Source organism: Paramacrobiotus metropolitanus, unplaced genomic scaffold (genome assembly GCF_019649055.1).
Source record: "Paramacrobiotus metropolitanus isolate TYO unplaced genomic scaffold, Prichtersi_v1.0 Parri_scaffold0000006, whole genome shotgun sequence".
Lineage (NCBI taxonomy): Eukaryota > Metazoa > Tardigrada > Eutardigrada > Parachela > Macrobiotidae > Paramacrobiotus > Paramacrobiotus metropolitanus.
This window is the reverse complement of record NW_026570226.1, coordinates 2,082,971-2,105,441: the sequence shown is the minus strand read 5'-3', so window position 1 is coordinate 2,105,441 and position 22,471 is coordinate 2,082,971. Positions and strand designations below refer to the sequence as shown.

Genomic DNA, 22,471 nt, shown 5'->3' with positions numbered 1-22,471 from the left:
AATTTCATACAGAGTCAAGAAGAATGCCGTGGATTTAATAAGCACTGCTAAGGCCTATGTATTGCAGCTGCCGATAAGCACATGCTCCCTGTTGAGCCTGTTAGTGGTCAGACGTTTCAAAGCACGTCTGTGGGTACCACGGTCGGTTCATACTTGCTTCTACTACAGTATTTACGTAGTGCAGTGGTCAAATACCGATAAAACTAGAACTATTAAAATTTCAGTTTTATGATCATAACAATAGGTTTATGACTTTTGTAGCGTTCGCCATTGCGTTGTAGCCACTCTGAATTGAGTACTCTACGTGTCTTGGCTTCTTTTAACGTAGTGGTCAGGTCACGCGAACTAGCTAGAGCTTTGAAATTAACACGTTTACTGACATAAAAAAGTTCAAATTAAATTTATGAGCATAAATTAAGCACCTGACTTCAAAAAAGTGGAAGTTTAGCTTTTGAAAAGAGTACTAAAATCTAGAGTAAAGATAGACGCACTGCAAGGCGTGCTGCATGTGGTTTGAATGTACGTACTATAATATGATCGATTTCGATAGAACTGTTGTAAAATACAATACTAGTCTAACCGTAAAATTAATGCTTTGTCGTAAATTGTGTGACAAATTTTGCCTACCAGATCTGCTTTCAGCAATAAAATAGGTAGCTCGCAGTAGCACACAGGCAGTGCTACTATCGTACTATATAGCACATTACTTACTGTAAATTTGTGGGACATGTTAGTAATTCATAATACAGAGCCTTTTGCCTACTGACTACTGTAGATGCGTAACAAATCATGCGTTGTGCAATTAGTCCAACGGGAGAGTCGAATTGTGTGCAAGTATACAATATTTATCCCAGTAAAATAATATGTAGAACTAACTATCTATTCTAGCTATTTTACCATAGTTTAACGACGTTAAAGTAAACAAGGCGGGAATCGTTATCTGGTGTGGACAATGAGATGGCGCCGCTGAAGAAATAATTCTTCCATCAACAGCATCAGGCTGTATTGCAGATTCACTTTTAACGTGCTTGTACGTAATGCCGAAAAATTTAAAAACCAGTAAAAATTCAATAGATATAAATACAAACATTTGTACATACGGTACCTTGAGCATGCAGTAACTTGTACCGCCAATATTCATACGAGGTACTTACATAATTACATTACCACTAGAAGTACTGACAATATAGATATAGATAATGTCAGCCTGATCATGATTATTTAATGGAATACGTAGTATTTCTACTCTACTTGATCATTCATTGATTATTGGGATATTATTATTATAGAGATATGTTGAGGCATCTCAATACTAATCATTTTACTGTTCGGTCAGAATTATTGTTATTATTTGATTTATTTTTATTATTTGACGTACTCGTACACTAAGTTCCAGCTTTTTGCCAGCTTGGTTCCTAAACTTTTTTCCGCTCGGAACTTGATCGTAAATTGTTGGATACTTTGATGTGTTTGCCGTTTGGTAATTTGGTTAAATTATGTACTCTTTTCCTGATCTTTTACTTCCCGAACAGCTGCTTTAGGATAACGTACGTAAATCCCAGTTTTTAACGTGGTCGACCTATAACAAACTTAAAAGTGCTTTCTGTCCGCGTCGCTGCAAGTTGCTACCGTATAGCGGATAAATAGCAGAATTTGTTTGATTATCATTTTACTGACAGTCAAAGATTGTAGAATGTAGATTCTAATTCTATAATATTTGTATACTAACTAATATTGTGCAAAATATCAACATGTGTAAATATGTATACGTAAATTGTTCCATGTGTTTTTATGGGTAGCACATTTTGACATTTTTATGCATCTGCTGGAAACAGAAAGTTAAAGGTCAATAAGATACCCGCTGTAAATTTTTTCATCGGCTGGTGGCATTGTGGTGCCAAAATGATTCTAAGTTTTTAATAAAAATTAGCCATCAAGTGCAGTAACTTCGCATTTTGCCATACTATGTACGAATTTACGATACAACGAGAGACTTATCAGCAAAGTGCTAGAGTAGCCAGCGGTCGGCAATGTGCACTTAACACTTACTTTTTAATAGCAAACAAGTAGCGAAATAAAGTTCAATTCCATCACAATTAACCGTATGTCAGTCAGGATTATCTACTTAATTCTGTATCACCACATCAAAGTTAGTTAACAACCAGGATTATGCCGTTTATCTGTGACAACATCCGACAGAGGTATGGTAAAATCGAAGTTTGCACGCTTGCGTTTCGAGCTTGCAAATCGCGAAGTTGGAATGGGTTCAACCAGTACCGGCATTTTCATTCCCGGACAAGAAATCCTGTTTTCGAACTCATTCATTTCCATTACAGGAGAAGCAGCAGTGCTTTTTAACAAACGCTTTATTCCCTTCTTCGCTGAAAGACAATGAAGGAAGGCCATGAGATTTTCAAAAGCATCCAGCGCTGCCGGATGTTTCGTATTGGGAGCTTTGGTTTGCACAGTGCGTTCGCCCACATCATGTGACAGAGAAAAAACATCACAGTCATCAGCGCCGTCCAGTGAAAAATCGCAACGAAAAGGCAGTCCATCCCAGGATAAAGCACTTTGGTCCGACAGTAGTGCAGCATCATAAACTTTTCCTGGGAACAAATCATGAATGCGTTGAAGATGCTCTTTGGCCGTATCACTCAGTATTCCCACGAAGGCCGACATAGCCATTAAAAGGTCTGAAAATAAAAATTGCTGTTTAATTCTGCATAACTGGGCTACCCGGAAATACGTTACTGTTTACTACATACAGGTATTACCGATTTTCACATGTATGTAGAGTACTTATTTTCCAAATTTAATTGTGCAACGCTGCTCGCGTACTTCTACGTATTATGGATATTTTCCGGACATTTTCACAATATGGATTCGCAAACCGGACGCCAGAGATACGGTATTCTTTGCGTTGTTCCACGTGACAAAAACTTCCAAAACTTTATTACATGATAAAACTTTCAAAAAATTTATTACATGATAATATTGTCTATTTTTATGTAAGCTTGTAAACGAAATTATTAAATAATTATTAAGGTTTTCAATGTGGAAAAGGCTGAAAAGCGCAGAGAATACCGCTACTCTGGTATCTGGCATGTGAAATTGTGAATCCATATTAATAGTTGCTGTCAAATATGCCACGGATTGGGACTCTGATGCGAATTGTATCTAGGTCGAAACTCTCGAGTGCGCAACGACTCACGCACTGATTTGTGAGTCAGACAGATTCACTGATAACGCCGCGCGCATTGGTCAGATGGAGAATCAGTTGCTGAATTAGAAAACCGAGCTGTTGAGCTCGGTTTCATAATTCGCGCTCACATTCATGACCGCTTGTCAACTCTTCAAAATTATTCTGCGCTGCTAATAAACGTTCGTAATGATCCAGGCTGCATTAAACTGTATGTAATTACGCTGTACTTACTGCAGTTCGTCATTAAGGTTTTAAGATAATAAGGTTTAATTAATTAACTTAATAATTAGTGATTGAGCGAAAATCTGATGAACTAACTAGAGTCATTCACACCTAATTAGCACATATAACACCAAATTACTGTAATTAGCGAATCTGCCCCTAATTAGTAATTTCGCACCTGGTTTTTTTAACACCTAATTAGCAAATTTATTACACATGAAGAAAAAAGAAGAAAAAATTAATTTTTCTTAATAAGTTAGCGCTTGTTGTGTTGCGTTGTCCATGGTAGTGAATGGCACTGAAGGCAGATTTATTGCAGAATTCACGGTGCTGTCAGATTTGGTGTTTATTTCTACGAGTGTATCCGTTATCAGTGGTGGGAACATGTTTCAATTTTTTTCTCTTAGTCATAGCGGAAAGATGAGAAACCGATACGTGCGCATCAGTCGTGCCGCAGATACAAGCGGGCTGCTGATATTTGACAGTCCTAATTGTGAAAATGGCCGGAATGGAAAAAATGTCGACGTATTCGTATACGTATAGGTCGGAATACAAAATACGATGCACATCGCAAACGAAATTACAACGACCTATCACGAAGATGATTCACAATAAATGAAAACTTTTATGATTTTCATTTTTCGAATCTTTACTTCATCGAAAGCAATGCACCCAAGATACCAGTGGATGCACAATAATCGCACAGTACCTGAAAGACCATTCCGAACGATAACTGGATGGCACCCGTCACCGGATCCGTGCACACCCATGAAGACTTTCCGAATCTTCTGCGAGATTTCTGACTGGTTAATGGTATCATCGCGTCCTCGGTAATACGGAATGCCAGCGCCAGCTATATAGTTATAATCGTATCCAAGATCCAGCATCCGCAGCATGTCTTCGCGTCGCACCTTACTGGGCGCCATTGTGCAAGTGGTCAAGTTGAAGTTCTGGAACACGATTTTTGTCGGTTCGCCGGTAGTTGCGTCGATGTTGTCTTCGGAGCAATGTGCAGCTGCCAGCCCAACGCTAATGATTTCTTCATGTAAGGCAGCGGTCTTGTTACGCGCATACCACTCTTCCAGTGTTTCATCTCCAAGCTGACTGGTAGTACTTGGTGATATTGGTGAATGCACAGTGAAACCTACTGCGGTAGCTTTCCGCAGAGAATCTATGATAAAATTTTCGTATTTCGGAAGAGATTCCTGGGAGACCTCCAGGAAACGAAATCCTGTTCCATAAGAATGCATTGTTATAAGTACAATTTACAATTCGAAATCAATATCAGACAGCACTGAGTGCCATTATGCGGCCACAGCAAAACCAGGGCCACAGACTGCGAAAGTCGCTGGCAAAACTGAAAAACAATTTAGGTAATGCATTTTTGTGACTTGATACTTCACGAAAAAATTTTACGATTTACGGTTTACGTTTATTTATTTTGTGTAATGTTGCAGCCGCCTTCGGGAGAGGGTGCAGGCACCTAGGCAGATGATGGGTTGCAAAACTTTAGCTTATAGCTTTTGCTCCTATCACGTATGGCCCTTTTTGATCTCGACGACATTTTGCTGAAAAAAACTAGTGCAGTTAAAGAAACTGAACAATTTTCGGAGTAACCTAGGTTGTATGATTTACTTTGAGCTCCTATACACCTCTTGTAATGGGGAATCAGCCGACAGCCACCAGACGAGTTACCTTCGAGCGCGAACAAGCTGGAGTGATCGCGGTATGCTGAAGTTGAGTGTTACTGTTGATTGTGGAATTGGTCATCAGTCATCTTGAATTTGGCTTTTACGTGTTATTTTTATGCGTCTTGTTCCGCAGCACTCAACTGGTTATCCGTTATTCAGATTTCAGACAGCGTTGCGAAGCGCTTGCGGTCGGGTGAAGCGCCATCACACAGCAAACAGCATGGCGAACCATCACACTCACAAGCGCCAGAAACGAGTTCTTCCAGCGGGAAAACGAAGAATGACACCACCACGCGAACCGCGGCGTCATCGAGTGGGATGCAGAGTGATGGCATGGTGTGGAATACAGACCAACCTTCCGGAGAGCAGAGGGGATTTATTGCGCAGGGTCTGATGCAAGAACGGATGCAGGGTGATTATAACCAGATGTTGCGCCAATTGGAAGACGACTGGCAAGAGCGATATAAGCGATTGGAAACCGATGTAAGTTATAGTCTTTTGTTCGAAACTAGACTACTTAGCTTTTGTTTTGCGTTAAATTAAGTAGATTTTATTGGGCAATTGCGGAGTGTCACAAGGTAGCCAGTACGTATACGTTCTCGTTTTGCGCACCCGATACCAGAATACGGGAATAGGTGTAATACACAATCTGCCAGTGTATGCCGTAATTGCTTGCGTGTTGCATGAATTTCGATGCAACTTATGAAATAATTTTGATGCAACGTGTATTGTATGAAATAAATCATGATTTTGATTTGGATTAGGAATTCAGGACAGTGATTTTTTGCTGCACTTTTCAGTTTTCAGTATTAAATAACTGTTGCATCGGAGTTACCTATTAGCATTTTCTTGTCGAATCATCTGGCAAATACAGAGTATGTATTTAATATAAAATTAATATTACGTCCCGACGATAGTACCAGTGCGTATGAGCGCTGCGCTGTTAAAACAGAAACAAAAGCGTTAATACTTAACCGCCAGATGAAGTTACGTGGTTTGAACGCCTGTAAATGTACATATATGTTGGTCAGTCTCCTGATATTATGATACATACTTCTATGTAAATCATAATTGGCCACATGTTTTAGTCAGAGCATGTGAGAAAAACTTCTGGAGAAGAGCTTCATCGATCTTTGAAGAATGTAGAGTCCATGTTTGCGTAAGTGCACACTGTAATCTTAAATTTAATGGGGAAAAACTAAATGTATCTGCATGCTGCGCTGACTCTAACCATTCTCTTCAACAGGACAAAATCGCAGAACGTTATAAGTAGTGACCTGCAGCAAGCAGTAATGGAATGCTACAAGCAGAACACCACGCGAACGCTGAATTGCAGTCAGGAAGCAGATGCTTTTATTCGCGGAGTTGAGACGTTCAAAACGGTGAGCGGCACTTTTCCGTGTATTTTGTCGCGTTTAACCTTGAAATACGGAGGATTCCGCGTAATTATGAATAAAGATATTGATGGAACAATTCGTAAATTTTTAGTGTGTTGACAGGCGGCGTGTTTGTATCTCTTAATAAGAATTATCCGATTATATACTGCATGCCTACAGGTCTTTCTGCTTTTCTTTCAAAATTTTCCAGTGTAATTTGTAGACATGTAGTTTTATTATGAATTTAGTCGCCGATGTGATCTTTCAGAATTGCTTGGGGTGAAATATTTGATGTCACAGTTTTCATAGCTTTTCCGCTTTTTGGACAAGGCTTGAACTGGTTTCCTGCGAGCTGCTACATTTATTGGTTTTATCCTTTTGCAGAATTTTCTTGGAAAACAGATGAGTTAGTTGGATTGACGGTGCTTGATGCCTGCTTTCAGCGTTTTGGAAATGGACTTTTCGAATGAATTTGTTTTAATGTTTACATGGTTACCTATATGCTGTGACACTGTTGCATTTGATTGCTGTGTTTGATTGGGTATGGAGCATTGTAATACTTAATCGGAGTATGAAATTTACTGAAGATTGGAAATCAATTCACAAGCTAACTTAACTGCTAACACTTGATTTGTAACGCCGGGATTTGTAAATTTATCTTCCGATTTAACAGCCAGAAATTGACTGTTAAGCCTGCAGGTGCAGGAAAACAAAAGTACGAGTATTACAAAATCATTGAAAGCACGTGTGACGAGAAATAAAAGTGGACTGGCCATCAACTGCCAATTTATCACATGGTCGGAATAATATGATATTGGAGCCGTGTAATGCTCCGCTATCCCTATGCAGAACATTGGCCATATAAAGGAACAGAAGCGAACATACAGACACATATCGGGCTACAAATGAACAGTTGTAGCTTGCAGAATGGATTTCCGCCTTCGCAAATCTATTTCCGCCATGGTGCTGATTTCTTCTGACGTCCGCTCTTCCTCGGACAGATGAATACTAGCTGCTTGTAGAATAGATTTTCGTCTTCGCAAGTCGATCTCGGTCATGGCTTTAATTTCTTCTATTTGGTCATCCTCGGACTTCTCCACAGCGATCTCTGTATCATCGGACGAACTGCTATTTTTTGGACTCAGTGTTTGCATTGTCAACTGGACTCTGCTCTGGGTCGGATGCATGCCCCCTTTATTTCGATGCTGCTTCCCGTTCCTTACACCGGTGAACATGCTTTTCACCTGTTCGCGGAACTTCGCACTCGACAGATAATACACAAAAAAGCTGACGGAATAGTTGCTCCAGCTGACTACGTTGACAACTGATCTGGCCTTGCTATCCTGGGCGTTGGTCATACGTAAAGTACAGTATGGTGGCGATCTGGCAATTTTCAAGCAGGTCAACAAAACATACGGCAGTTGGGTCACCATGTACAGTGTAAGGCTTCCGATGACGATTAAGTTGGCATTGCGGGCGCGGTTGTCCTTTTTCTGAGCGACCGACTTTGAGATGGCTTTTCGGTGCTTCCAGAGAACGAAAATAAGGGCCGCACTCAGAAACGAGAGAGCTAGCCACTTGGCTATCCACATCCCCACCTATATTTGCACAGAAAGCTGAATCATTCTAAAAATCCGAATACCGTTGAATTTACTTCTGAACATATCATTCAGGTTGAATGTCACTTATATTATTGCAGAAATCACTATGTTATGGGGAAATTGCTTTGCTGAAGTCAATATGTACAACGTATGTGCATTCTTCATCGGTTCAAATTTCAAAATATGGGCGGTTTATTCTAATAGGTATGCATGCTACTCTAGAGTAGGTACCCTAGGGAGTAGTTTTATTGAATAGTTTTATTGATCGTGAGTTATGATGCAGCAAATATGAAAACGATTCCGTACAACACAATAATTTCAACACAAAATAACACAAGTATTCGTAATACAGTATTTTTACATAGTATCGTAGTACTTGTATAAACTGTGCTGTGCGAAAGTGTGTATATTATATAGTATATAAGCTGTTCATTTTGATTCTTAATGTTGTATTTGCTAGATGTTAGTAAAACTTACTTCAGCATCGTTCTGCACAGTGTACCAACGTCGTAATGGCGGTGTCAGGAGCTCCTGGAAAGTTAATAGTGATGTCGCCGATAATGGTAACCAATAATAGTACGTGCACAACCAGGATAAGGAAAACAAGCAGGCCAAAAGAAGAACAATCAATTCTTTTATGATTGTTTTCTGCCACGCTGTGGAAGCTGTTCGGGCCATAGCGGACAAAGGGCGCAGTGTAACCAGCAGCCGCTCGACAGAGAATACTATTAACGTCCTGCAAAGGGCAGATTGCAGAATTATGAGTAATATTTTGTTCCAAAAGACAGTAAATCATGAACTTTGATGCTATAAACGTGGAAAATTCCTTACCAGTCTACAAACTGAATGGACGTTTCATTCCAAAAAACGCCAAAACCTTTATATTGCAGCAACGCCAAAAGATCTGCGCTACTAGTGCTGTTATCATCGTTCTCGTCAATGCCAAGGGAAGATTTTGCTGATGTAATATAATCGGGTAATGCTGACCATCTGCAAAAGTACTTTATAGAATTTCAATCAAGGTAATTATTTACTGCACTGAAATTTCTGATTGATAACTGCTTACTACAGTACGTACAATTACATATGCTCAAATATTCTATCACTTACAATATACATAAATTTCCACAAGCAGAGCAAATCATGTAAACGGCGGTTGAAGTTCGGCGACTGCTGGGGTCTTTCACCAATGCAGCGATTGTCAGACTGCTGCCCACCGTACAGCAGAACAACAGAACCGGGTACAATACCAAATAAACATAGATTGTGGAATTGTTCTCCACATTCTCGAACGTGGTATTAACACCCAAGGCTGTATCCCAATCGCATCCACCATTGTTAACCGTTAACGTTGGGGTCAAGGTTTCGTTGTCAGTCATGGCTGTGATGGGACTATATGTCGTGTTCCAATATGATTATAAGATCGTTATCCAAATTATGTCGTTTTCTTGAATACGAAACAGAAAATTTATTTCTGCATTGTTGATTTACTAATGCATCGTACACGTTAAAACTTTTATATACAGAAGGACCCGGAGAAACAGCATTCGTCTAAGGGGAAATTATTTGTGGATTTTATGTGAATCACACTATCTTTTGTCGTGCGTTAGGCCTTACTGTAGTCAGCTATGCTATGCATTGTGCATACCTATCCCGCGGGCAATGCTTGAGCCGTGTGGAATAATCAAAAGAAAACAAAACCGGTCTTGTTAAAACGGTCTGCTTTATTGTTTTTTAAGTACCGTTTTTCGTATAAGTTTTGATTCAAACAAATTTACGTCAGCTGATATCTCTTCAACTGTAAAACCGAAAGCTAAATGGAAATATATAGTCGTACAAAGCTATATGTACAATATCAGTCGTACCTGCGCTCGAGCTCCCTGGTTTAGCTGGGTACGTTAAAGTCTTAATTGATTCGGAACCTCGTACCTGCAGTTATTTATCGCCCTAACAAGCATCCAGGCACAACGGGGCTAGGAATTTAAAAAGCAAATTACAAAACAATCTGGATCAATATTTTGACAATCTCACCGATAACAAAGGCCACTGGCAGTTTTTACTGTGACCTTTGTGCTCGCCAGATTCTGTTTTTTTTTTGTGTTGAACCGCCGTGCTTTTAAAATAGGTAAATTGTTTGCTATCGCGGACGTCAGCTAATGTTAAGTCGAAAAGGAACCACAAGTGCGTAGTACAAATAATTCTTTCGGCGCACAGACAACTCAAGACGAAGTACTGGACTAGTAGTATAGCGCATGTTCTCATAGATTTTTTTTGGGGATAGTCTGGTCGCGGATGGATCGTGACTAACCCAACATTTCGCAATCGCCTATTTCTCCAGCGGTCTTTCAGACATCGGACGGTGCGATGACCGCTGCTATTAATCATATCTGTCACCATAAAAGCATTTAACACCTTCCCACGACATAAAATACTTAACTCTAAAATATTCATTCAATTGATAACGGAATACGTATCAGTAAAAATCCAGCAATAAACAGTGAACAATTAATAAGAACTGCATTTTTATTTATGGTATCGCGCGTTCGACTAGCGGATCGCAGACAGTTGCGGTTGCGAATGTTATATAAGTTGTTTTGCATGTTTTGGTGGAGAGGCGCCCGAATGCTTATTTATTCCTGTTCCGTTAACGGGCTGTTTATGCCGATTTTACAGTCATAATACTGTAAAACATTGTGCAGTTAGCAAGATTACAATCGATGCCCATCAAAGTTTGCTCATTATCCGGTTAAAACGCTCGTTGGAGTCTCTTCGGGTTGTATCAAGAACGATGATTTCCGTTGCTGCCGACATCCTCTTGGATGATGCAGAATACGAGGCCTGCTCTGATGTCCTCCTGTACAGACTGCGAAACTGTCGGCGGAATTTGGAGCTGACCAGACAGTAGACAAAGAACGACATACAGTAGTTACTCCAGCTAATAATATTTACCACCGGCGTGGCGCGGTTTTCGGCATCCGGCGTCAAATTGTACGAGCAATACGGTGGCCGACGGGCGATCTTCAGACAGGTGAGGATGACAAGGGGCAACTGCGACACCGTGTACAGTGTCAGACTCCCAGCCAGGATGATGCTGGCATTGCGTGGGACCGTGGCGTTGGCGTTGGTGGTCGTCGTCATCGGCGCTGCAGTGACCGGCAATCCTGGATAGTGTCGACGCATTGCGTTCCAGTGCAGCCACAGAACAGCCATCAAGCTGACATCGAATATCAGTAATAATATCCACTTGGCTATCCACATTCCCATCTGAAATAATCCAGCAAATACATATATATGTATATATTTTATAGATATTTATTTTTTAGGTGTGTATCTGTACTTTTACATTTACAAGTCCGGGTTTAGAATTTCCAACGAGCACTGAGTAGGTACAATAATATAAATGAATTTCGGTACTGCTGCTGCCAGCAAGCAATGGGAAATTGAACAGACGTTTTGCAAGTCTTCTATACGGGTGAAAAAGTAATCCGCCGCATTGGTCGCAATAAGGATATCAATGAAATTCGTTTTCTTTCGGTTGTTAACGTTCTTTTGCGTACCTCAGCATCCGTCTGCAACAAATACCAGCGGTATAAAGCCGGTGCACAAAGCTGGAGAACATCCGGAAGTGTAGGAGCCAGGCACGTATCAGCCACCGACATGTAGTAATAGTACCACACGAGATAACTGAGAGAAAAGAGTATCGCCAGAAACAGGACTACGGCCTGCACAATAATGGCTTTGCGAAATCCGTCGGGAACCGTTCTTCTACGAAGTGGTCTTAGGGAAACCACTAAGCGTTCGACAGCGAAAATTATGAGTGTCCTGTAAATTCGGTGCGTGAGGGAGTATTTATTGTGCGCAGTGAAAACACAGATGTGCAGTTTACCAGTCGGAGAACTGTGTTGCTGTTTCGCCCCAAAATGAGCCAAAACCTTTGTAATATATGGAATCGTGCACAATGGAGCTGTTTTCGTTCAGCATCCCAAGATTCGCTTGCGCTTCGACAATGTAATCCGGGAGAATGGACCATCTGTTAATTAAACAGCCCGACTGTTGCAGTCACATAGCCTATTCGAGGTACATATACTCGTACAATAATTATAGTATAATTATATTCATATCAATCATATGCTGCATCGAACGTACATGTACATGTAGATGCAAAAATTAACATTGAAAAATGGATTCTATAAATACTAGTGCACGGATGCGAACTGTTTCCTGTGCAGCAAAGTAAGAGCGCGCATAAAATTTTCAGTATAAAATTAAAATTAATAATAATTATGTGATTTTATTTCATCGTAAAATAAGTGAATTTGGAAGTTACTTACAGAACACATAAGTCACTAACAGCCAAACAAATTAAATAAACGGTCGAAGATGTCTTAATGGAATCTTTTAGTAATGCAGCCACTATCAATAAACTCCCCATTGTGCAGCAACACAGCAGAATAGGATATCCAATTAAATACACGTAATGACTGGGATTAGTCTGTGCTGTATCGTCCGGTGCTGCCGTTCCATTTGTTATGCCAAACACACCATCCCAGTTGCAGCCGGGATCAGAAGAAGCCATCGTTTATTGGCAAGTGATAACAATAAAATGCCTTTAGAAGCTCTCGTGTCGACGAAATCAATTGCTACTCATCGATAGTAATCATAATATGGTTTACCTCGAAGGTACAGGATTGTTTAAAATGAGTCTTGGTCATAATTAACGGATGCATTAGTGAGAATTCAGAGCATATAATAGCAATATGTAAGTAGTTTATTTTCGGAGTATAACGATGACTACGTTATATATCCATGTAAGAACCTTGCTAGTTCTTTACCACAGGCAAAACTCAAGACAGATCCGTAGAATTTTGGTGTAAATAATCTCACTTTAGCTGTGCCTAAAGCGTTTGACGTGAATCAGCGTATGACCATTATAATAACACTACGTTGTAAATACATAACAACAAAAACATATAATGTACAACATTCCGGTGTTCTCCGCATGGTAAAATTTTGTAATTTGAATAACATTACTTCAGCCATGTTTTAATTATATTACGGTAATTTTGATGACTGGTTTAAGTTTGAATAAACGCATAATAAGCAAAGGGCTCGATTTTATACAGCAATATTTCAGACCAAAACCAATATTTGACCTTTGCCCATCAGCATTCCTACATCAATTAAAACCAAGCCCTGTTGGAAGCTTAGAGACTAGAGACATCCAAATTTTTTTAAAAATCAATCCATCCATCCAAATTTATGTATTTTTGGTGGCAATTTCGCCGATGCGACCTGAGGTGTGCAACATTAGTTTTTGCTTTGAACTTCGTAATATAATTAAGTATGTTCTGTGGGTAGTCTTTGTTTTGCAATGGCTTTAATATGGTTAAGTTTGAGCATTAGCAGGCTTTCTCCGGCATCGTTTATATATACAGATACTTACGATAATCATCTGTAAAGCTCCCTAAAGGTTACCCTCTGGCTGTTGATACTCCGCGCAGCAGCAAATTAGGCAACGATCGAAACGTACGAATTTTTGCTGATACCGCATATGTTCTTAAACCTATTCACGTTGAAATTTTAAACACAAACTTAGAAACATGTGTTTGCCTTCAGAATCATTTTAACTTCCGGTGAAAAATTCTTAAATTTTCATCTGGGCAGTTGTATCACAGTTGCTTGCATTACAGTCTTGTGTTTTAATACATGCAGGTGGATATTTTCCGGTTTATTAAAGCTTCAGTTAGTAAACCTGACGTACAGCGCGCTGACGGTTTTGCTGCCCCCTTGATCTGTGGAGTTTGATTTTCTCCTACTTATTAAACCGCAATAGCGTTTGGCTTTAAAGATATCTACAAAACAGGTGTTCGACAGCAAAGCGAATCCGAATGTTTGGACCGAAAGGTGTAAGCCTGATCACGTAATTTGGAAAGAATAAAACAAGAATCTGACAAAGTGCGGGTGACAGAATATTTGCGCCAGTGAATCAATATTGATATCTGACGCGGGAATTCGGCATTCGTCCAGTGAACAAGATCACCGGGAATAAACTTGGACCAAAACGTATTTCATGACCAGGCCTTTTGCGGCAGTTGGATAATATTAATGATGTTTGCATTGTTCACTAATTCATCAAACAGCTTTGTGCATGTGTACTGGAGATACCAACATCAACAGTAAAAACAATGCAGAGGGCTCGGATTTTTAGAACTGATTTGGACCATTCTCGTTACTTATCTACCGGCGCTATGCCCAGTAATCCTTGCCTTATGCCCAGTAATCCTTGCCAGTTTCCAGTCATGAAATCAGTTAAAAATCTGTTGCCGATTAACGACGTTCAATAGTTTTTAAATCTGTCTGTTTAATTATAAAGGTAAACCCTGTTGCCAGCAACAATCGGCTTATGTGACAATTGTGACCGCGGGATTTTGAAATTGTTTCGATTTGCAGCAAGTGGATGTAGAAAATCATACAATAATTGCCCAAGAAATTGCAGATACAGGGGTACGGTAACTGAGTATGAAGCTGCATTTTATGATCGGTTAGTTTTTCCTTTACAGACAAGTCCAGCATAATATTGATATCTATATTGTTTTCCCCAAATCCATGATCAATTAATGTACGTACACTTCTAGCCTAGTGATTGCACGTTTTTAAGTCAGTGCCTGTTGATCGTGACCGCTCATCCGCTTATAAACATTGTTTATATGTATATTTATTCATACCGGGCAGCCGGTTAAACTGGAAATGGGATTGTAGCAGTTGTTGACTTATGGTTAGCTAAAACGCAATGAGCATTTTCTACTGGTAATTTCTACTGGTAATTTTTGCAAAATGACTGCGCTGCAATGCGTCAGACGAATGACGTTCTATAGACGCACACGTCGTCGGCATCGTTCCCTAAAGCCTAAAGGTATACAATCAGCTGAAAATTCTTTGTGCTTATGCGGTGCATAATGTTATTTCTGTACTGCCGTATTTCAACAGGTAACATACCGGTAACTGTTTCGAAAATCTTATAAACAACAACATGTGCTAGCATGCGCGACAAATGTACAGTATTGGCACAAGTGAAGTCTAGAACTTTTCCCTGCATATTATGGGGCTGCACGCTATGTATCGGTGGTGTTTTATAATTCTGTTTATCAAAATCTGTCATGTACATACTGATCCAGCGGATCCTTCTAATAGCACCGAATATGATGTTTTTCGTGATGATTTCGATGGACCCGCGCTGAACTTGTCCAAATGGACACCAACCAACCAGAAGAGCCAAGTCAATCAGGAACTGCAATACTACATCCCGGAGAATGTTGCTGTCAACAACGGATTCCTGGAAATTATGACGAAGCAGAAACTAATGGAACGCGGAAACACGACTACCGCCAATTACACATCCGGCCGCGTGGATACGGGAAAAGCGTTCAACTTCTTATATGGAGAGATTGAGTGGCGCGCCAAGGTCCCGAAAGGAAAAGGTGTATGGACAGCATTGTGGCTGAGTCACTTTGAGTGCCCAGCGGCCACCGTGTGCAGTCACTGGCCACCGGCAGTCAGTGTGATCGATGCGCGCGGTGACCAAACATACAATATCTACACCTCGGATTACTACACCCTAAAGAAGTAAATAATATTTCATTAATTTACAACAATACAACATTATTAACACAATATTTAAAAAATTTGTTGTACAGAACGTGAAAATTTATTTTTCCCCGATTACTATTCAGAATTGACTAAAGGCGGTAAGCGTTACTTAATGTAATTGCTTAATACTTTGCGCGATTTCTGATTTGATTCTGTTTGCAAAATTAACAATAACATAAATTAATCGTTAGTTCTTTATCTTTACATATAGCACAGTCGCTCTGTATATATTATGTAACACACGCATATTTCGCTGTTAAACTTTCAGTGACCAAGGTCAACCAACAACACAATCTGCCAGTAACACTTACTCGAGCCCGATGGATATTACGGAAGATTATCACTTGTACAAATTACTGTGGACCAAAGAGAAAATGGTTTGGTACTTCGACAATCAAGAGATCTTCTCCGTTTCCGAGAGAGCTCAGATTCCCACCGATAAGATGCAGATTGTGATGAATGTGGCGGTGGGTGGGATGTTTCCGGGACCACCGGCTGACACCACAATATTCCCTACGCGCTTTTTTATTGACTGGGTCGTTGTACGGCAAACTCCCAGTATGATTGCTACCGAAGGGTCCGTGAAAAATGATAATTCACGAACAATTTTAGCGGCGGTTTTGGGAACTCTACTACCACTAGCCGCAGTAATAATTGCTGTTGTATTGTGTATCTACTGGCGGCGACGACAGTGGCGGCACGGTGATATGCGCAAGGAATCCATTATCACGTTGACCGATTCGCTGTCCAGTTCGGCATACCGGATATATATGCTAACTGGGGATGATACAGCTAACTCCGCTATGCAGCATTACGTTAGTTTGCTGGAGATCCCCTCAGCTGATCTACAGATTAGTACGTAATTCGAACTGTGGTCTCTTCCACATTAAATGTGAATTTTTCTTAATATTTTACTGTATAGCCTTATTTATTTTTATCAAAATATGGGTAGTTATGTATCATCTGATTGCTTAGCGTAATAATTAGCACCAGGGTCACTTTTATTTTGTTCTGAAAGGACGTAAATATTCAGTATTGTAGTTCATCGGTTTGATTTTATTGCAGGTAACTTCGTTTTGGGGAACGGTGAATATGGAGTCGTTCGAAAAGGTTTAGCCAGAGGATTGCGCGGGCAACCGCGCCCGACCGTTGTCGCCGTGAAAAGTGTCAAAAATGACAAGGATGTTGACCAGATAAAGCAGCTCTTCGAAGAGATGAAAGTGATGATCAAAGCCGGCAGACATCTGAACATTGTCAATCTTTTGGGCGCCATCATAAAAGGTATTCAACAAATACTGAAAATGTCACAATAAAATTTTTGTACGATTCGCAGTTTAATTTTTAACCCTCAAGTGTGGTGTTTTCTTTAGGAGATGTACTGCTCTTATTGGAGTTTTGCACACATGGCTCATTGTTAAAATATGTCAAGCAGCACCGTGGAGTTTATTTTTATAACCATGTTGATTCAGCTGGGCGGCTGCTGGAATGGAGCAGTATTGAGGCGAAAAAACTGCAAGAAAACATCGAAAAGGCCGGGCCTAAGCAAACATTTCCGGAAGACAATTTCGACAATACTTTGCTGGCTACGCGTGATCTCCTGTCGTTTACCTATCAAATTAGCCGTGGCATGGAGTATCTGAATAGCCGGTCCATAATACACCGTGATCTAGCGGCACGAAATGTCCTGATAACGGACGGACGAATTATAAAAATTGCTGATTTTGGAATGGCCCGGCAACAAGCCGAGTACGTTGTGTATAATCAACAGGTGGGTCAACCTACATTCCCATGAAAATTACGGGCAATCGAACAAGCAAAGCAGTCAGCGTGAGGCGATATATGATTGCACCGGTTGTTTGTTCGTAATTACAGGCATGGTCGCCATATATCGACACAATTTAGTTTTTTTTAAAAACCTCAACATAACGACCATCGTGCACTGCATTGTTGTAAGCGTGCATTGATGTCAATGATAACATGTACTGCATCTGTTCGACACTCGTATGCTATTAATCATTTACTCACAGATTCTATATTACGAGTATAATATACTCCTGTTTCAACAAAAGTTTACAACCAAGGCTTACCTTGTTTTATGACCAGTTTTTTCGAATCGTTACTAATGACGACATTGTTTAATCGTCACTAATGACGGATAGCGACAAAGATTTACTACCATCAAATAATTAGTTGCATTTATGGTCGAAAAAGTTGCTTTCTGTCTTAATTAATTCGATACCGTATTTCACACAAGTTATTTATGTAAAGTTAGTAATTTCATAATTTTCCTAGGTTCCGCTACCGGTAAGATGGATGCCTCCGGAGTCTATCAAAGGACGAGTATTCTCGCAGTATAGCGATGTGTGGTCATTCGGAGTTCTGTTATGGGAAATATTCACTCTGGGAGAAACACCCTATGCCGATAGCGGTATACACGGTTATGTTGTGGATTTCCTAAAAACACTATCCAGCGGCTATCAGTTGTCTCGTCCACCATATTGCCCCGAAGTGATGTAAATATTCTGCAACTAATTTTACTGGTAGTTCAGTCTTTGAATATTGAGGTACAATAAGGCCTCGTCCCGAATTCAAAGCGAATCTCGTTGCGATACAGCAACTCCACCTCGCGAGGTGGCTTCGCGTACCGTATCTGTAGGCGTGGCCACTGCATACAGCCACCTCGTGCGGTTGAGCAACCGTACAAGAACGAGATTTGCTTTGAATTCGGGACAAGGCCTAAGATGCCAAATATTTTTCAGATATGACGTTATGCGGAAATGCTGGGATCTGGTCCCCACGAATCGTCCAGTCTTCAGTAAATTGCAGAGAAATTTACAAGACATTGTGGGAGATGATTCGGCGGAAACATATCTGTCCCTGGATCTCCCTTATCAGCAATTTAATTCTGCCTATCAGGAAATATTCGATCAAGTAGTGGAAGATCCTTACAGCGAATCCGGAGAATTGTAATGCAACTTATGTTGGCGGCATCATACCATCACAGTCAGCGACATTTTATCGATCATGTTTTTACGTGCATTTTTCTAGAAGTTGTTTTTTCCTGAATTCCTAATTCAAACAAATGTTTGTTCACTTTTTTGTTGCATTACCAACTGATTAGTTTTATATACGTAGGAGAAGGAAAACTGTGATAATTTATTTTTATAGAAATTAGTTTTTTTATAGAGATTAATTAATTATAAAGGCCAGAACTTGTTAAGTATTAGTCTACTGAGATGGTTAGGCACATTATTGTGTTGTGAAAAGTCGGATTTATTCAGCGTGTTGTACTTGTAGCGAAAACAAACGAGTTTTCACACAAATGAATGATGTCACGGACCCTGGTAGATATATCGTATAGTGGAGCCAATTACAACCAATGAAATAAATTTACCGCTGGAGCAAAAAGGAAAATATATCGTTTAAGAAATAAATAAACCTGCTGAATTACAACTGCTACGTAATTGTAAAAAATTAGACGTGTACACGGAAGTTTTGTAATTGAAATAGAAAGCTTGGTAATGGTAACATCAATTTTGATGGTAACTCATATATTTCCATGCAGAACATGATGCACATACATACATATGTAGGAATCGCTTAGTGACTTCAACATATTAGAAATATAAAAACACAATCCAAAATACAATCCTTTTCAAAAAACACAATCCACTTTTTAGAATACACTGCACTGAGTTAATTTCCGCTTGTATTGGATATCGTCCGCCGAAAACTTCCGACGACTTCCAAAATATCATTGACATCATCATAATCAAAATACAAAACCGAACACACATCGCTATTGTGCTGGCTGCCAGATATTGTTACGCCGATATTTTTTCAACCTACAATATACATATTTTCCTGTTTATAAATGCAACATCGGACGCCGGTATCGGTTGTCGGTGTCGTAAGCCGGTGTTATTTTCGTCCCGTTGTGTAGGCAGGATGCATCAACAGTCTGCCCATTGTTGTCTGGGCCACTCGGTGATGCAGGTCATGATATCGTATAACGAGATCTTAATTATGCATATGCCAGCGGCCTCACAAACGGCAACAAATTGTTAAGAGAGCCCGCCGGTGCATAATATGTCAGCTGCCGGGGCGTATAAAATAACCGTCTGAACACCATCGTGAACAGCCCACTCGAGCGACAGCGTTAACGAGAGCCCAAAGGTCATCCACGAGGACAGTGGACAGACGTTGTATATACATTACTGTTTTTGCTACTTTTTTCGCACATTTGGCTTCAAGCGCGTTGTTCAGTAAATAAATTGCATGAGGTTTTTGCGGTCATCCTTATACCACGAAATTCTAGTTGTATAGCAGATAGAAATGTACTGTATTTTAACATTTATCACGATAGCCATAGCGGCATCATTAAGCTATGCAACACACACTAATAGGACCGAAGCCCATGAGTGCGGACAGCCGGATGTGGTTTGTCATGGACTGAAAAAAGGCTGCGTGGCTAGTGATTTCCACACCTGTGAAGTTCTGGCGACAATTGCTTCCCACGATAACGATACCTTGTGGATCGATCTGTCTGCGTTTGCCAGCAAGGAGAACCTGCAGCTAAACTTTACAAACCGTTGGATTGGAGTGGGATTTTCGCTGGTAAATATTACGAGTACAAACATAAAAGTGACATTTAGATACTGGAAATTAACACCGTAATCCATAGGAAGACAATAGTAGCAGTTAGTGAATAAGGAAGCATCGGAATCTGTTTCAGTACTTATTTAAAGAATCGCGATTTTCTCGCATAATCAATATTACATTTTAATTAATACAATTTTGTGTCAAGAAGTCATTTCTCAAAGAGCAGACTAATGAAAGTACATGGTTTTGCAGAGTGGACAGATGCCGAACTCTGCCGTTGTGCACTGTTTTAACGACGAACATAACGTAGTGCAAGCTAAATTGACCTTTAATGTTCCGAATCGCCACTTCAACACTGGATGGAAAGACATCGATGTAAGAATTTTTTTGTGTATGGCAGCGCATAATCTATTAGTATCAAAACCATTCGTCGCGTGGCTGTGCAAAATGCAGAATATATGTTCAGGTTGCACCAGTATAATTTTGTAATTAAATACTATGAGTCATCCTTTTTCAGCAAACACCTTTGCAAGTGGACAGTGCCAAATTAGAGAATGGACATTTGCAATGCATAGTCAGGCTGAAGAAGCACTTCACCTTAAAGAATCCTCAAAAGGACGATTCTGTTTACGATTTAGTGCAAGATCACCATCTCATTCTGGCTACCGGACCGCTCAAAGACGGTAAACAGCACAATTCAAACAAATTATGCTCCTGTTATTTAATTTCTTTTTTTGTTTTAAAGGATCGATATCCCGTCACGATAAGGCTCCTCATATTTCGGAAAAGGCTCATAAGTTTTAGATTCTGAAAGATATGTTTTATTCCGTCATTGTAGTCTAGCTAGCATAATCATTGCGCAAATATTTACTTCTGATCCAATTTTGCCAATATTAAAGTTGTTTACTTCTTGGAAAACAATGACGTAACGATCGATCGTTTGGTGTTGTGTCATCAGCTGCCAAATGTTGCGTATGTTCGCATACCAAATCTGTTGCACTTGAAATGGTGTATTATAATACGGTACGGTGTTTGTACGACAGAAAGGATTAAATTATAATTATACCATTGCTACATTGGCCTGTTAACGAAATTTACGTCATCGGTTGAAATAGATTTAATAGAATAAAACAGAACGAAGACAAAATTAGAAATCAGCTACTAAGTAGCGCTATTGCTTACCGTATTACACAGCTACTCACTGACCATCAGTACAACCCATCTGATTGCATTACCAAAAAGGTGATAAGGCGGTACAACAGCATCCCGAAGTATACAACAAAATCCCTGTAAAATCAAGAACCGTAATTTTTGACACATCATTTCCGATCGTAGCAGTTGTTTTTGCCTGTAATTCGTATGCCATTAAGATATTGCTCACGCTACAACCACAAAAAACATTTTAGAAACAAGCGGATTACATGATGCGAACAGATGAAAATCGCTCCAGAAATACCTTTTAACCATGCTATCAATTAATTCTGTTCATTAGGACTTCCTTATTATCTTCCATAAATCTTACAACATCTGATACTGACATTTCCAAAAGTGTCCTGTGTTATCCCTTATCGGCGGCTGGGTCAGCTGGGTTTCGTTTGTTAATAAAATAAAACTGTTTAGAATGCTCCGATATAAAAATAAAGAAGGGAACACATTTAAGCATTTTAAAAATAATAAAATTTAGGTATTTGGAGATTATGCGTGGTAGTGCTATATGAGTGCTGTATGAGTGTTTTAAATGCTTCTCGTGTTAAATGTAGAAATTCTTCATTTGAATTTATTTACTGAGTGGCGCTCGCTGATGTGCATTTTGTGAATAAAAACAAATGATAATTTAGCTAACAGCTATGTGCGAATTGAGCATTCTGCAAAGTGGGGAGTATCACAACATTACAGTATAATGTTAAAAAAATTATGCTCGTTGTTTCTTTTGAATGCGCAGCTTACAATTAGCTTCAGTTCGAGCTGCGTCCCACATAACAAGCTCTAATTTTTAATCGGACTCCTTGGCCGCATTCACTTGATAAATTATTAATTATCTATGCAAAAATTCTGTTGTATGGGAGATGAGTTTTTGGATTAGTATAGATGAAGTATATGTGAAGCACAGTACGAATGCTTGAAATGATT

General features: G+C 39.7%; 6 protein-coding genes across 6 annotated transcripts; 3 read left to right on the top strand and 3 right to left on the bottom strand.

The window, feature by feature from the left end:
• Positions 1 to 1,953: 1,953 nt before the first annotated feature.
• Positions 1,954 to 4,965, bottom strand: LOC129581767 (uncharacterized). The gene is made up of 2 exons (XM_055472991.1): positions 4,134 to 4,965; positions 1,954 to 2,693 (listed from the first exon to the last, which is right to left on the bottom strand). Exons 1-2 carry the CDS (start codon positions 4,672 to 4,674, stop codon positions 2,155 to 2,157), a joined length of 1,080 nt encoding a protein of 359 aa, XP_055328966.1. The 5' UTR covers positions 4,675 to 4,965; the 3' UTR covers positions 1,954 to 2,154.
• On the top strand, positions 4,927 to 7,107 carry LOC129581768 (MICOS complex subunit mic25-a-like). The gene is made up of 5 exons (XM_055472992.1): positions 4,927 to 5,150; positions 5,275 to 5,598; positions 6,204 to 6,274; positions 6,362 to 6,497; positions 6,876 to 7,107. Exons 1-5 carry the CDS (start codon positions 5,085 to 5,087, stop codon positions 6,900 to 6,902), a joined length of 624 nt encoding a protein of 207 aa, XP_055328967.1. The 5' UTR covers positions 4,927 to 5,084; the 3' UTR covers positions 6,903 to 7,107.
• Positions 7,087 to 9,654, bottom strand: LOC129581766 (uncharacterized). The gene is made up of 4 exons (XM_055472989.1): positions 9,203 to 9,654; positions 8,924 to 9,082; positions 8,570 to 8,828; positions 7,087 to 8,089 (listed from the first exon to the last, which is right to left on the bottom strand). Exons 1-4 carry the CDS (start codon positions 9,469 to 9,471, stop codon positions 7,391 to 7,393), a joined length of 1,386 nt encoding a protein of 461 aa, XP_055328964.1. The 5' UTR covers positions 9,472 to 9,654; the 3' UTR covers positions 7,087 to 7,390.
• A 762-nt stretch (positions 9,655 to 10,416) lies between these two features.
• On the bottom strand, positions 10,417 to 12,893 carry LOC129581916 (galanin receptor type 2-like). Its single transcript, XM_055473215.1, has 4 exons — positions 12,424 to 12,893; positions 11,979 to 12,122; positions 11,650 to 11,914; positions 10,417 to 11,356 (listed from the first exon to the last, which is right to left on the bottom strand). The coding sequence occupies exons 1-4, from the start codon at positions 12,666 to 12,668 to the stop codon at positions 10,817 to 10,819; spliced, it is 1,194 nt and encodes a 397-aa protein (XP_055329190.1). The 5' UTR covers positions 12,669 to 12,893; the 3' UTR covers positions 10,417 to 10,816.
• Positions 12,894 to 15,025: 2,132 nt separating this feature from the next.
• Positions 15,026 to 19,100, top strand: LOC129581635 (fibroblast growth factor receptor 3-like). Its single transcript, XM_055472830.1, has 7 exons — positions 15,026 to 15,079; positions 15,284 to 15,715; positions 16,008 to 16,594; positions 16,805 to 17,020; positions 17,110 to 17,507; positions 18,032 to 18,252; positions 18,499 to 19,100. The coding sequence occupies exons 2-7, from the start codon at positions 15,435 to 15,437 to the stop codon at positions 18,707 to 18,709; spliced, it is 1,914 nt and encodes a 637-aa protein (XP_055328805.1). The 5' UTR covers positions 15,026 to 15,079; positions 15,284 to 15,434; the 3' UTR covers positions 18,710 to 19,100.
• A 776-nt stretch (positions 19,101 to 19,876) lies between these two features.
• Positions 19,877 to 21,401, top strand: LOC129581950 (uncharacterized). Its single transcript, XM_055473273.1, has 4 exons — positions 19,877 to 20,356; positions 20,594 to 20,716; positions 20,859 to 21,024; positions 21,087 to 21,401. The coding sequence occupies exons 1-4, from the start codon at positions 20,075 to 20,077 to the stop codon at positions 21,143 to 21,145; spliced, it is 630 nt and encodes a 209-aa protein (XP_055329248.1). The 5' UTR covers positions 19,877 to 20,074; the 3' UTR covers positions 21,146 to 21,401.
• Positions 21,402 to 22,471: the final 1,070 nt, after the last annotated feature.

Bases quoted from the DNA above. Each gene is read 5' to 3' on its own strand.
- LOC129581767 (XM_055472991.1), bottom strand. From the start codon at position 4,674: ATGCATTCTTATGGAACAGGATTTCGTTTCCTGGAGGTCTCCCAGGAA. The intron at 2,694-4,133 runs GTACTGTGCGAT...TTTTATTTTCAG, and splicing joins CGTTCGGAATGGTCTTTCAG to ACCTTTTAATGGCTATGTCG.
- LOC129581768 (XM_055472992.1), top strand. From the start codon at position 5,085: ATGGGGAATCAGCCGACAGCCACCAGACGAGTTACCTTCGAGCGCGAA. The intron at 5,151-5,274 runs GTATGCTGAAGT...TCCGTTATTCAG, and splicing joins AACAAGCTGGAGTGATCGCG to ATTTCAGACAGCGTTGCGAA. The intron at 5,599-6,203 runs GTAAGTTATAGT...CACATGTTTTAG, and splicing joins ATAAGCGATTGGAAACCGAT to TCAGAGCATGTGAGAAAAAC.
- LOC129581766 (XM_055472989.1), bottom strand. From the start codon at position 9,471: ATGACTGACAACGAAACCTTGACCCCAACGTTAACGGTTAACAATGGT. The intron at 9,083-9,202 runs GTAAGTGATAGA...GTACTTTTGCAG, and splicing joins TGTGGAAATTTATGTATATT to ATGGTCAGCATTACCCGATT. The intron at 8,090-8,569 runs GTAAGTTTTACT...GTGCAAATATAG, and splicing joins CTGTGCAGAACGATGCTGAA to GTGGGGATGTGGATAGCCAA.
- LOC129581916 (XM_055473215.1), bottom strand. From the start codon at position 12,668: ATGGCTTCTTCTGATCCCGGCTGCAACTGGGATGGTGTGTTTGGCATA. The intron at 11,915-11,978 runs GTAAACTGCACA...CCGAATTTACAG, and splicing joins GCAACACAGTTCTCCGACTG to GACACTCATAATTTTCGCTG. The intron at 11,357-11,649 runs GTACGCAAAAGA...GGATTATTTCAG, and splicing joins TGTTGCAGACGGATGCTGAG to ATGGGAATGTGGATAGCCAA.
- LOC129581635 (XM_055472830.1), top strand. From the start codon at position 15,435: ATGACGAAGCAGAAACTAATGGAACGCGGAAACACGACTACCGCCAAT. The intron at 15,716-16,007 runs GTAAATAATATT...TTAAACTTTCAG, and splicing joins GATTACTACACCCTAAAGAA to TGACCAAGGTCAACCAACAA. The intron at 17,508-18,031 runs GTGGGTCAACCT...TAATTTTCCTAG, and splicing joins ACGTTGTGTATAATCAACAG to GTTCCGCTACCGGTAAGATG.
- LOC129581950 (XM_055473273.1), top strand. From the start codon at position 20,075: ATGTACTGTATTTTAACATTTATCACGATAGCCATAGCGGCATCATTA. The intron at 20,357-20,593 runs GTAAATATTACG...ATGGTTTTGCAG, and splicing joins TTGGAGTGGGATTTTCGCTG to AGTGGACAGATGCCGAACTC. The intron at 21,025-21,086 runs GTAAACAGCACA...TTTGTTTTAAAG, and splicing joins TACCGGACCGCTCAAAGACG to GATCGATATCCCGTCACGAT.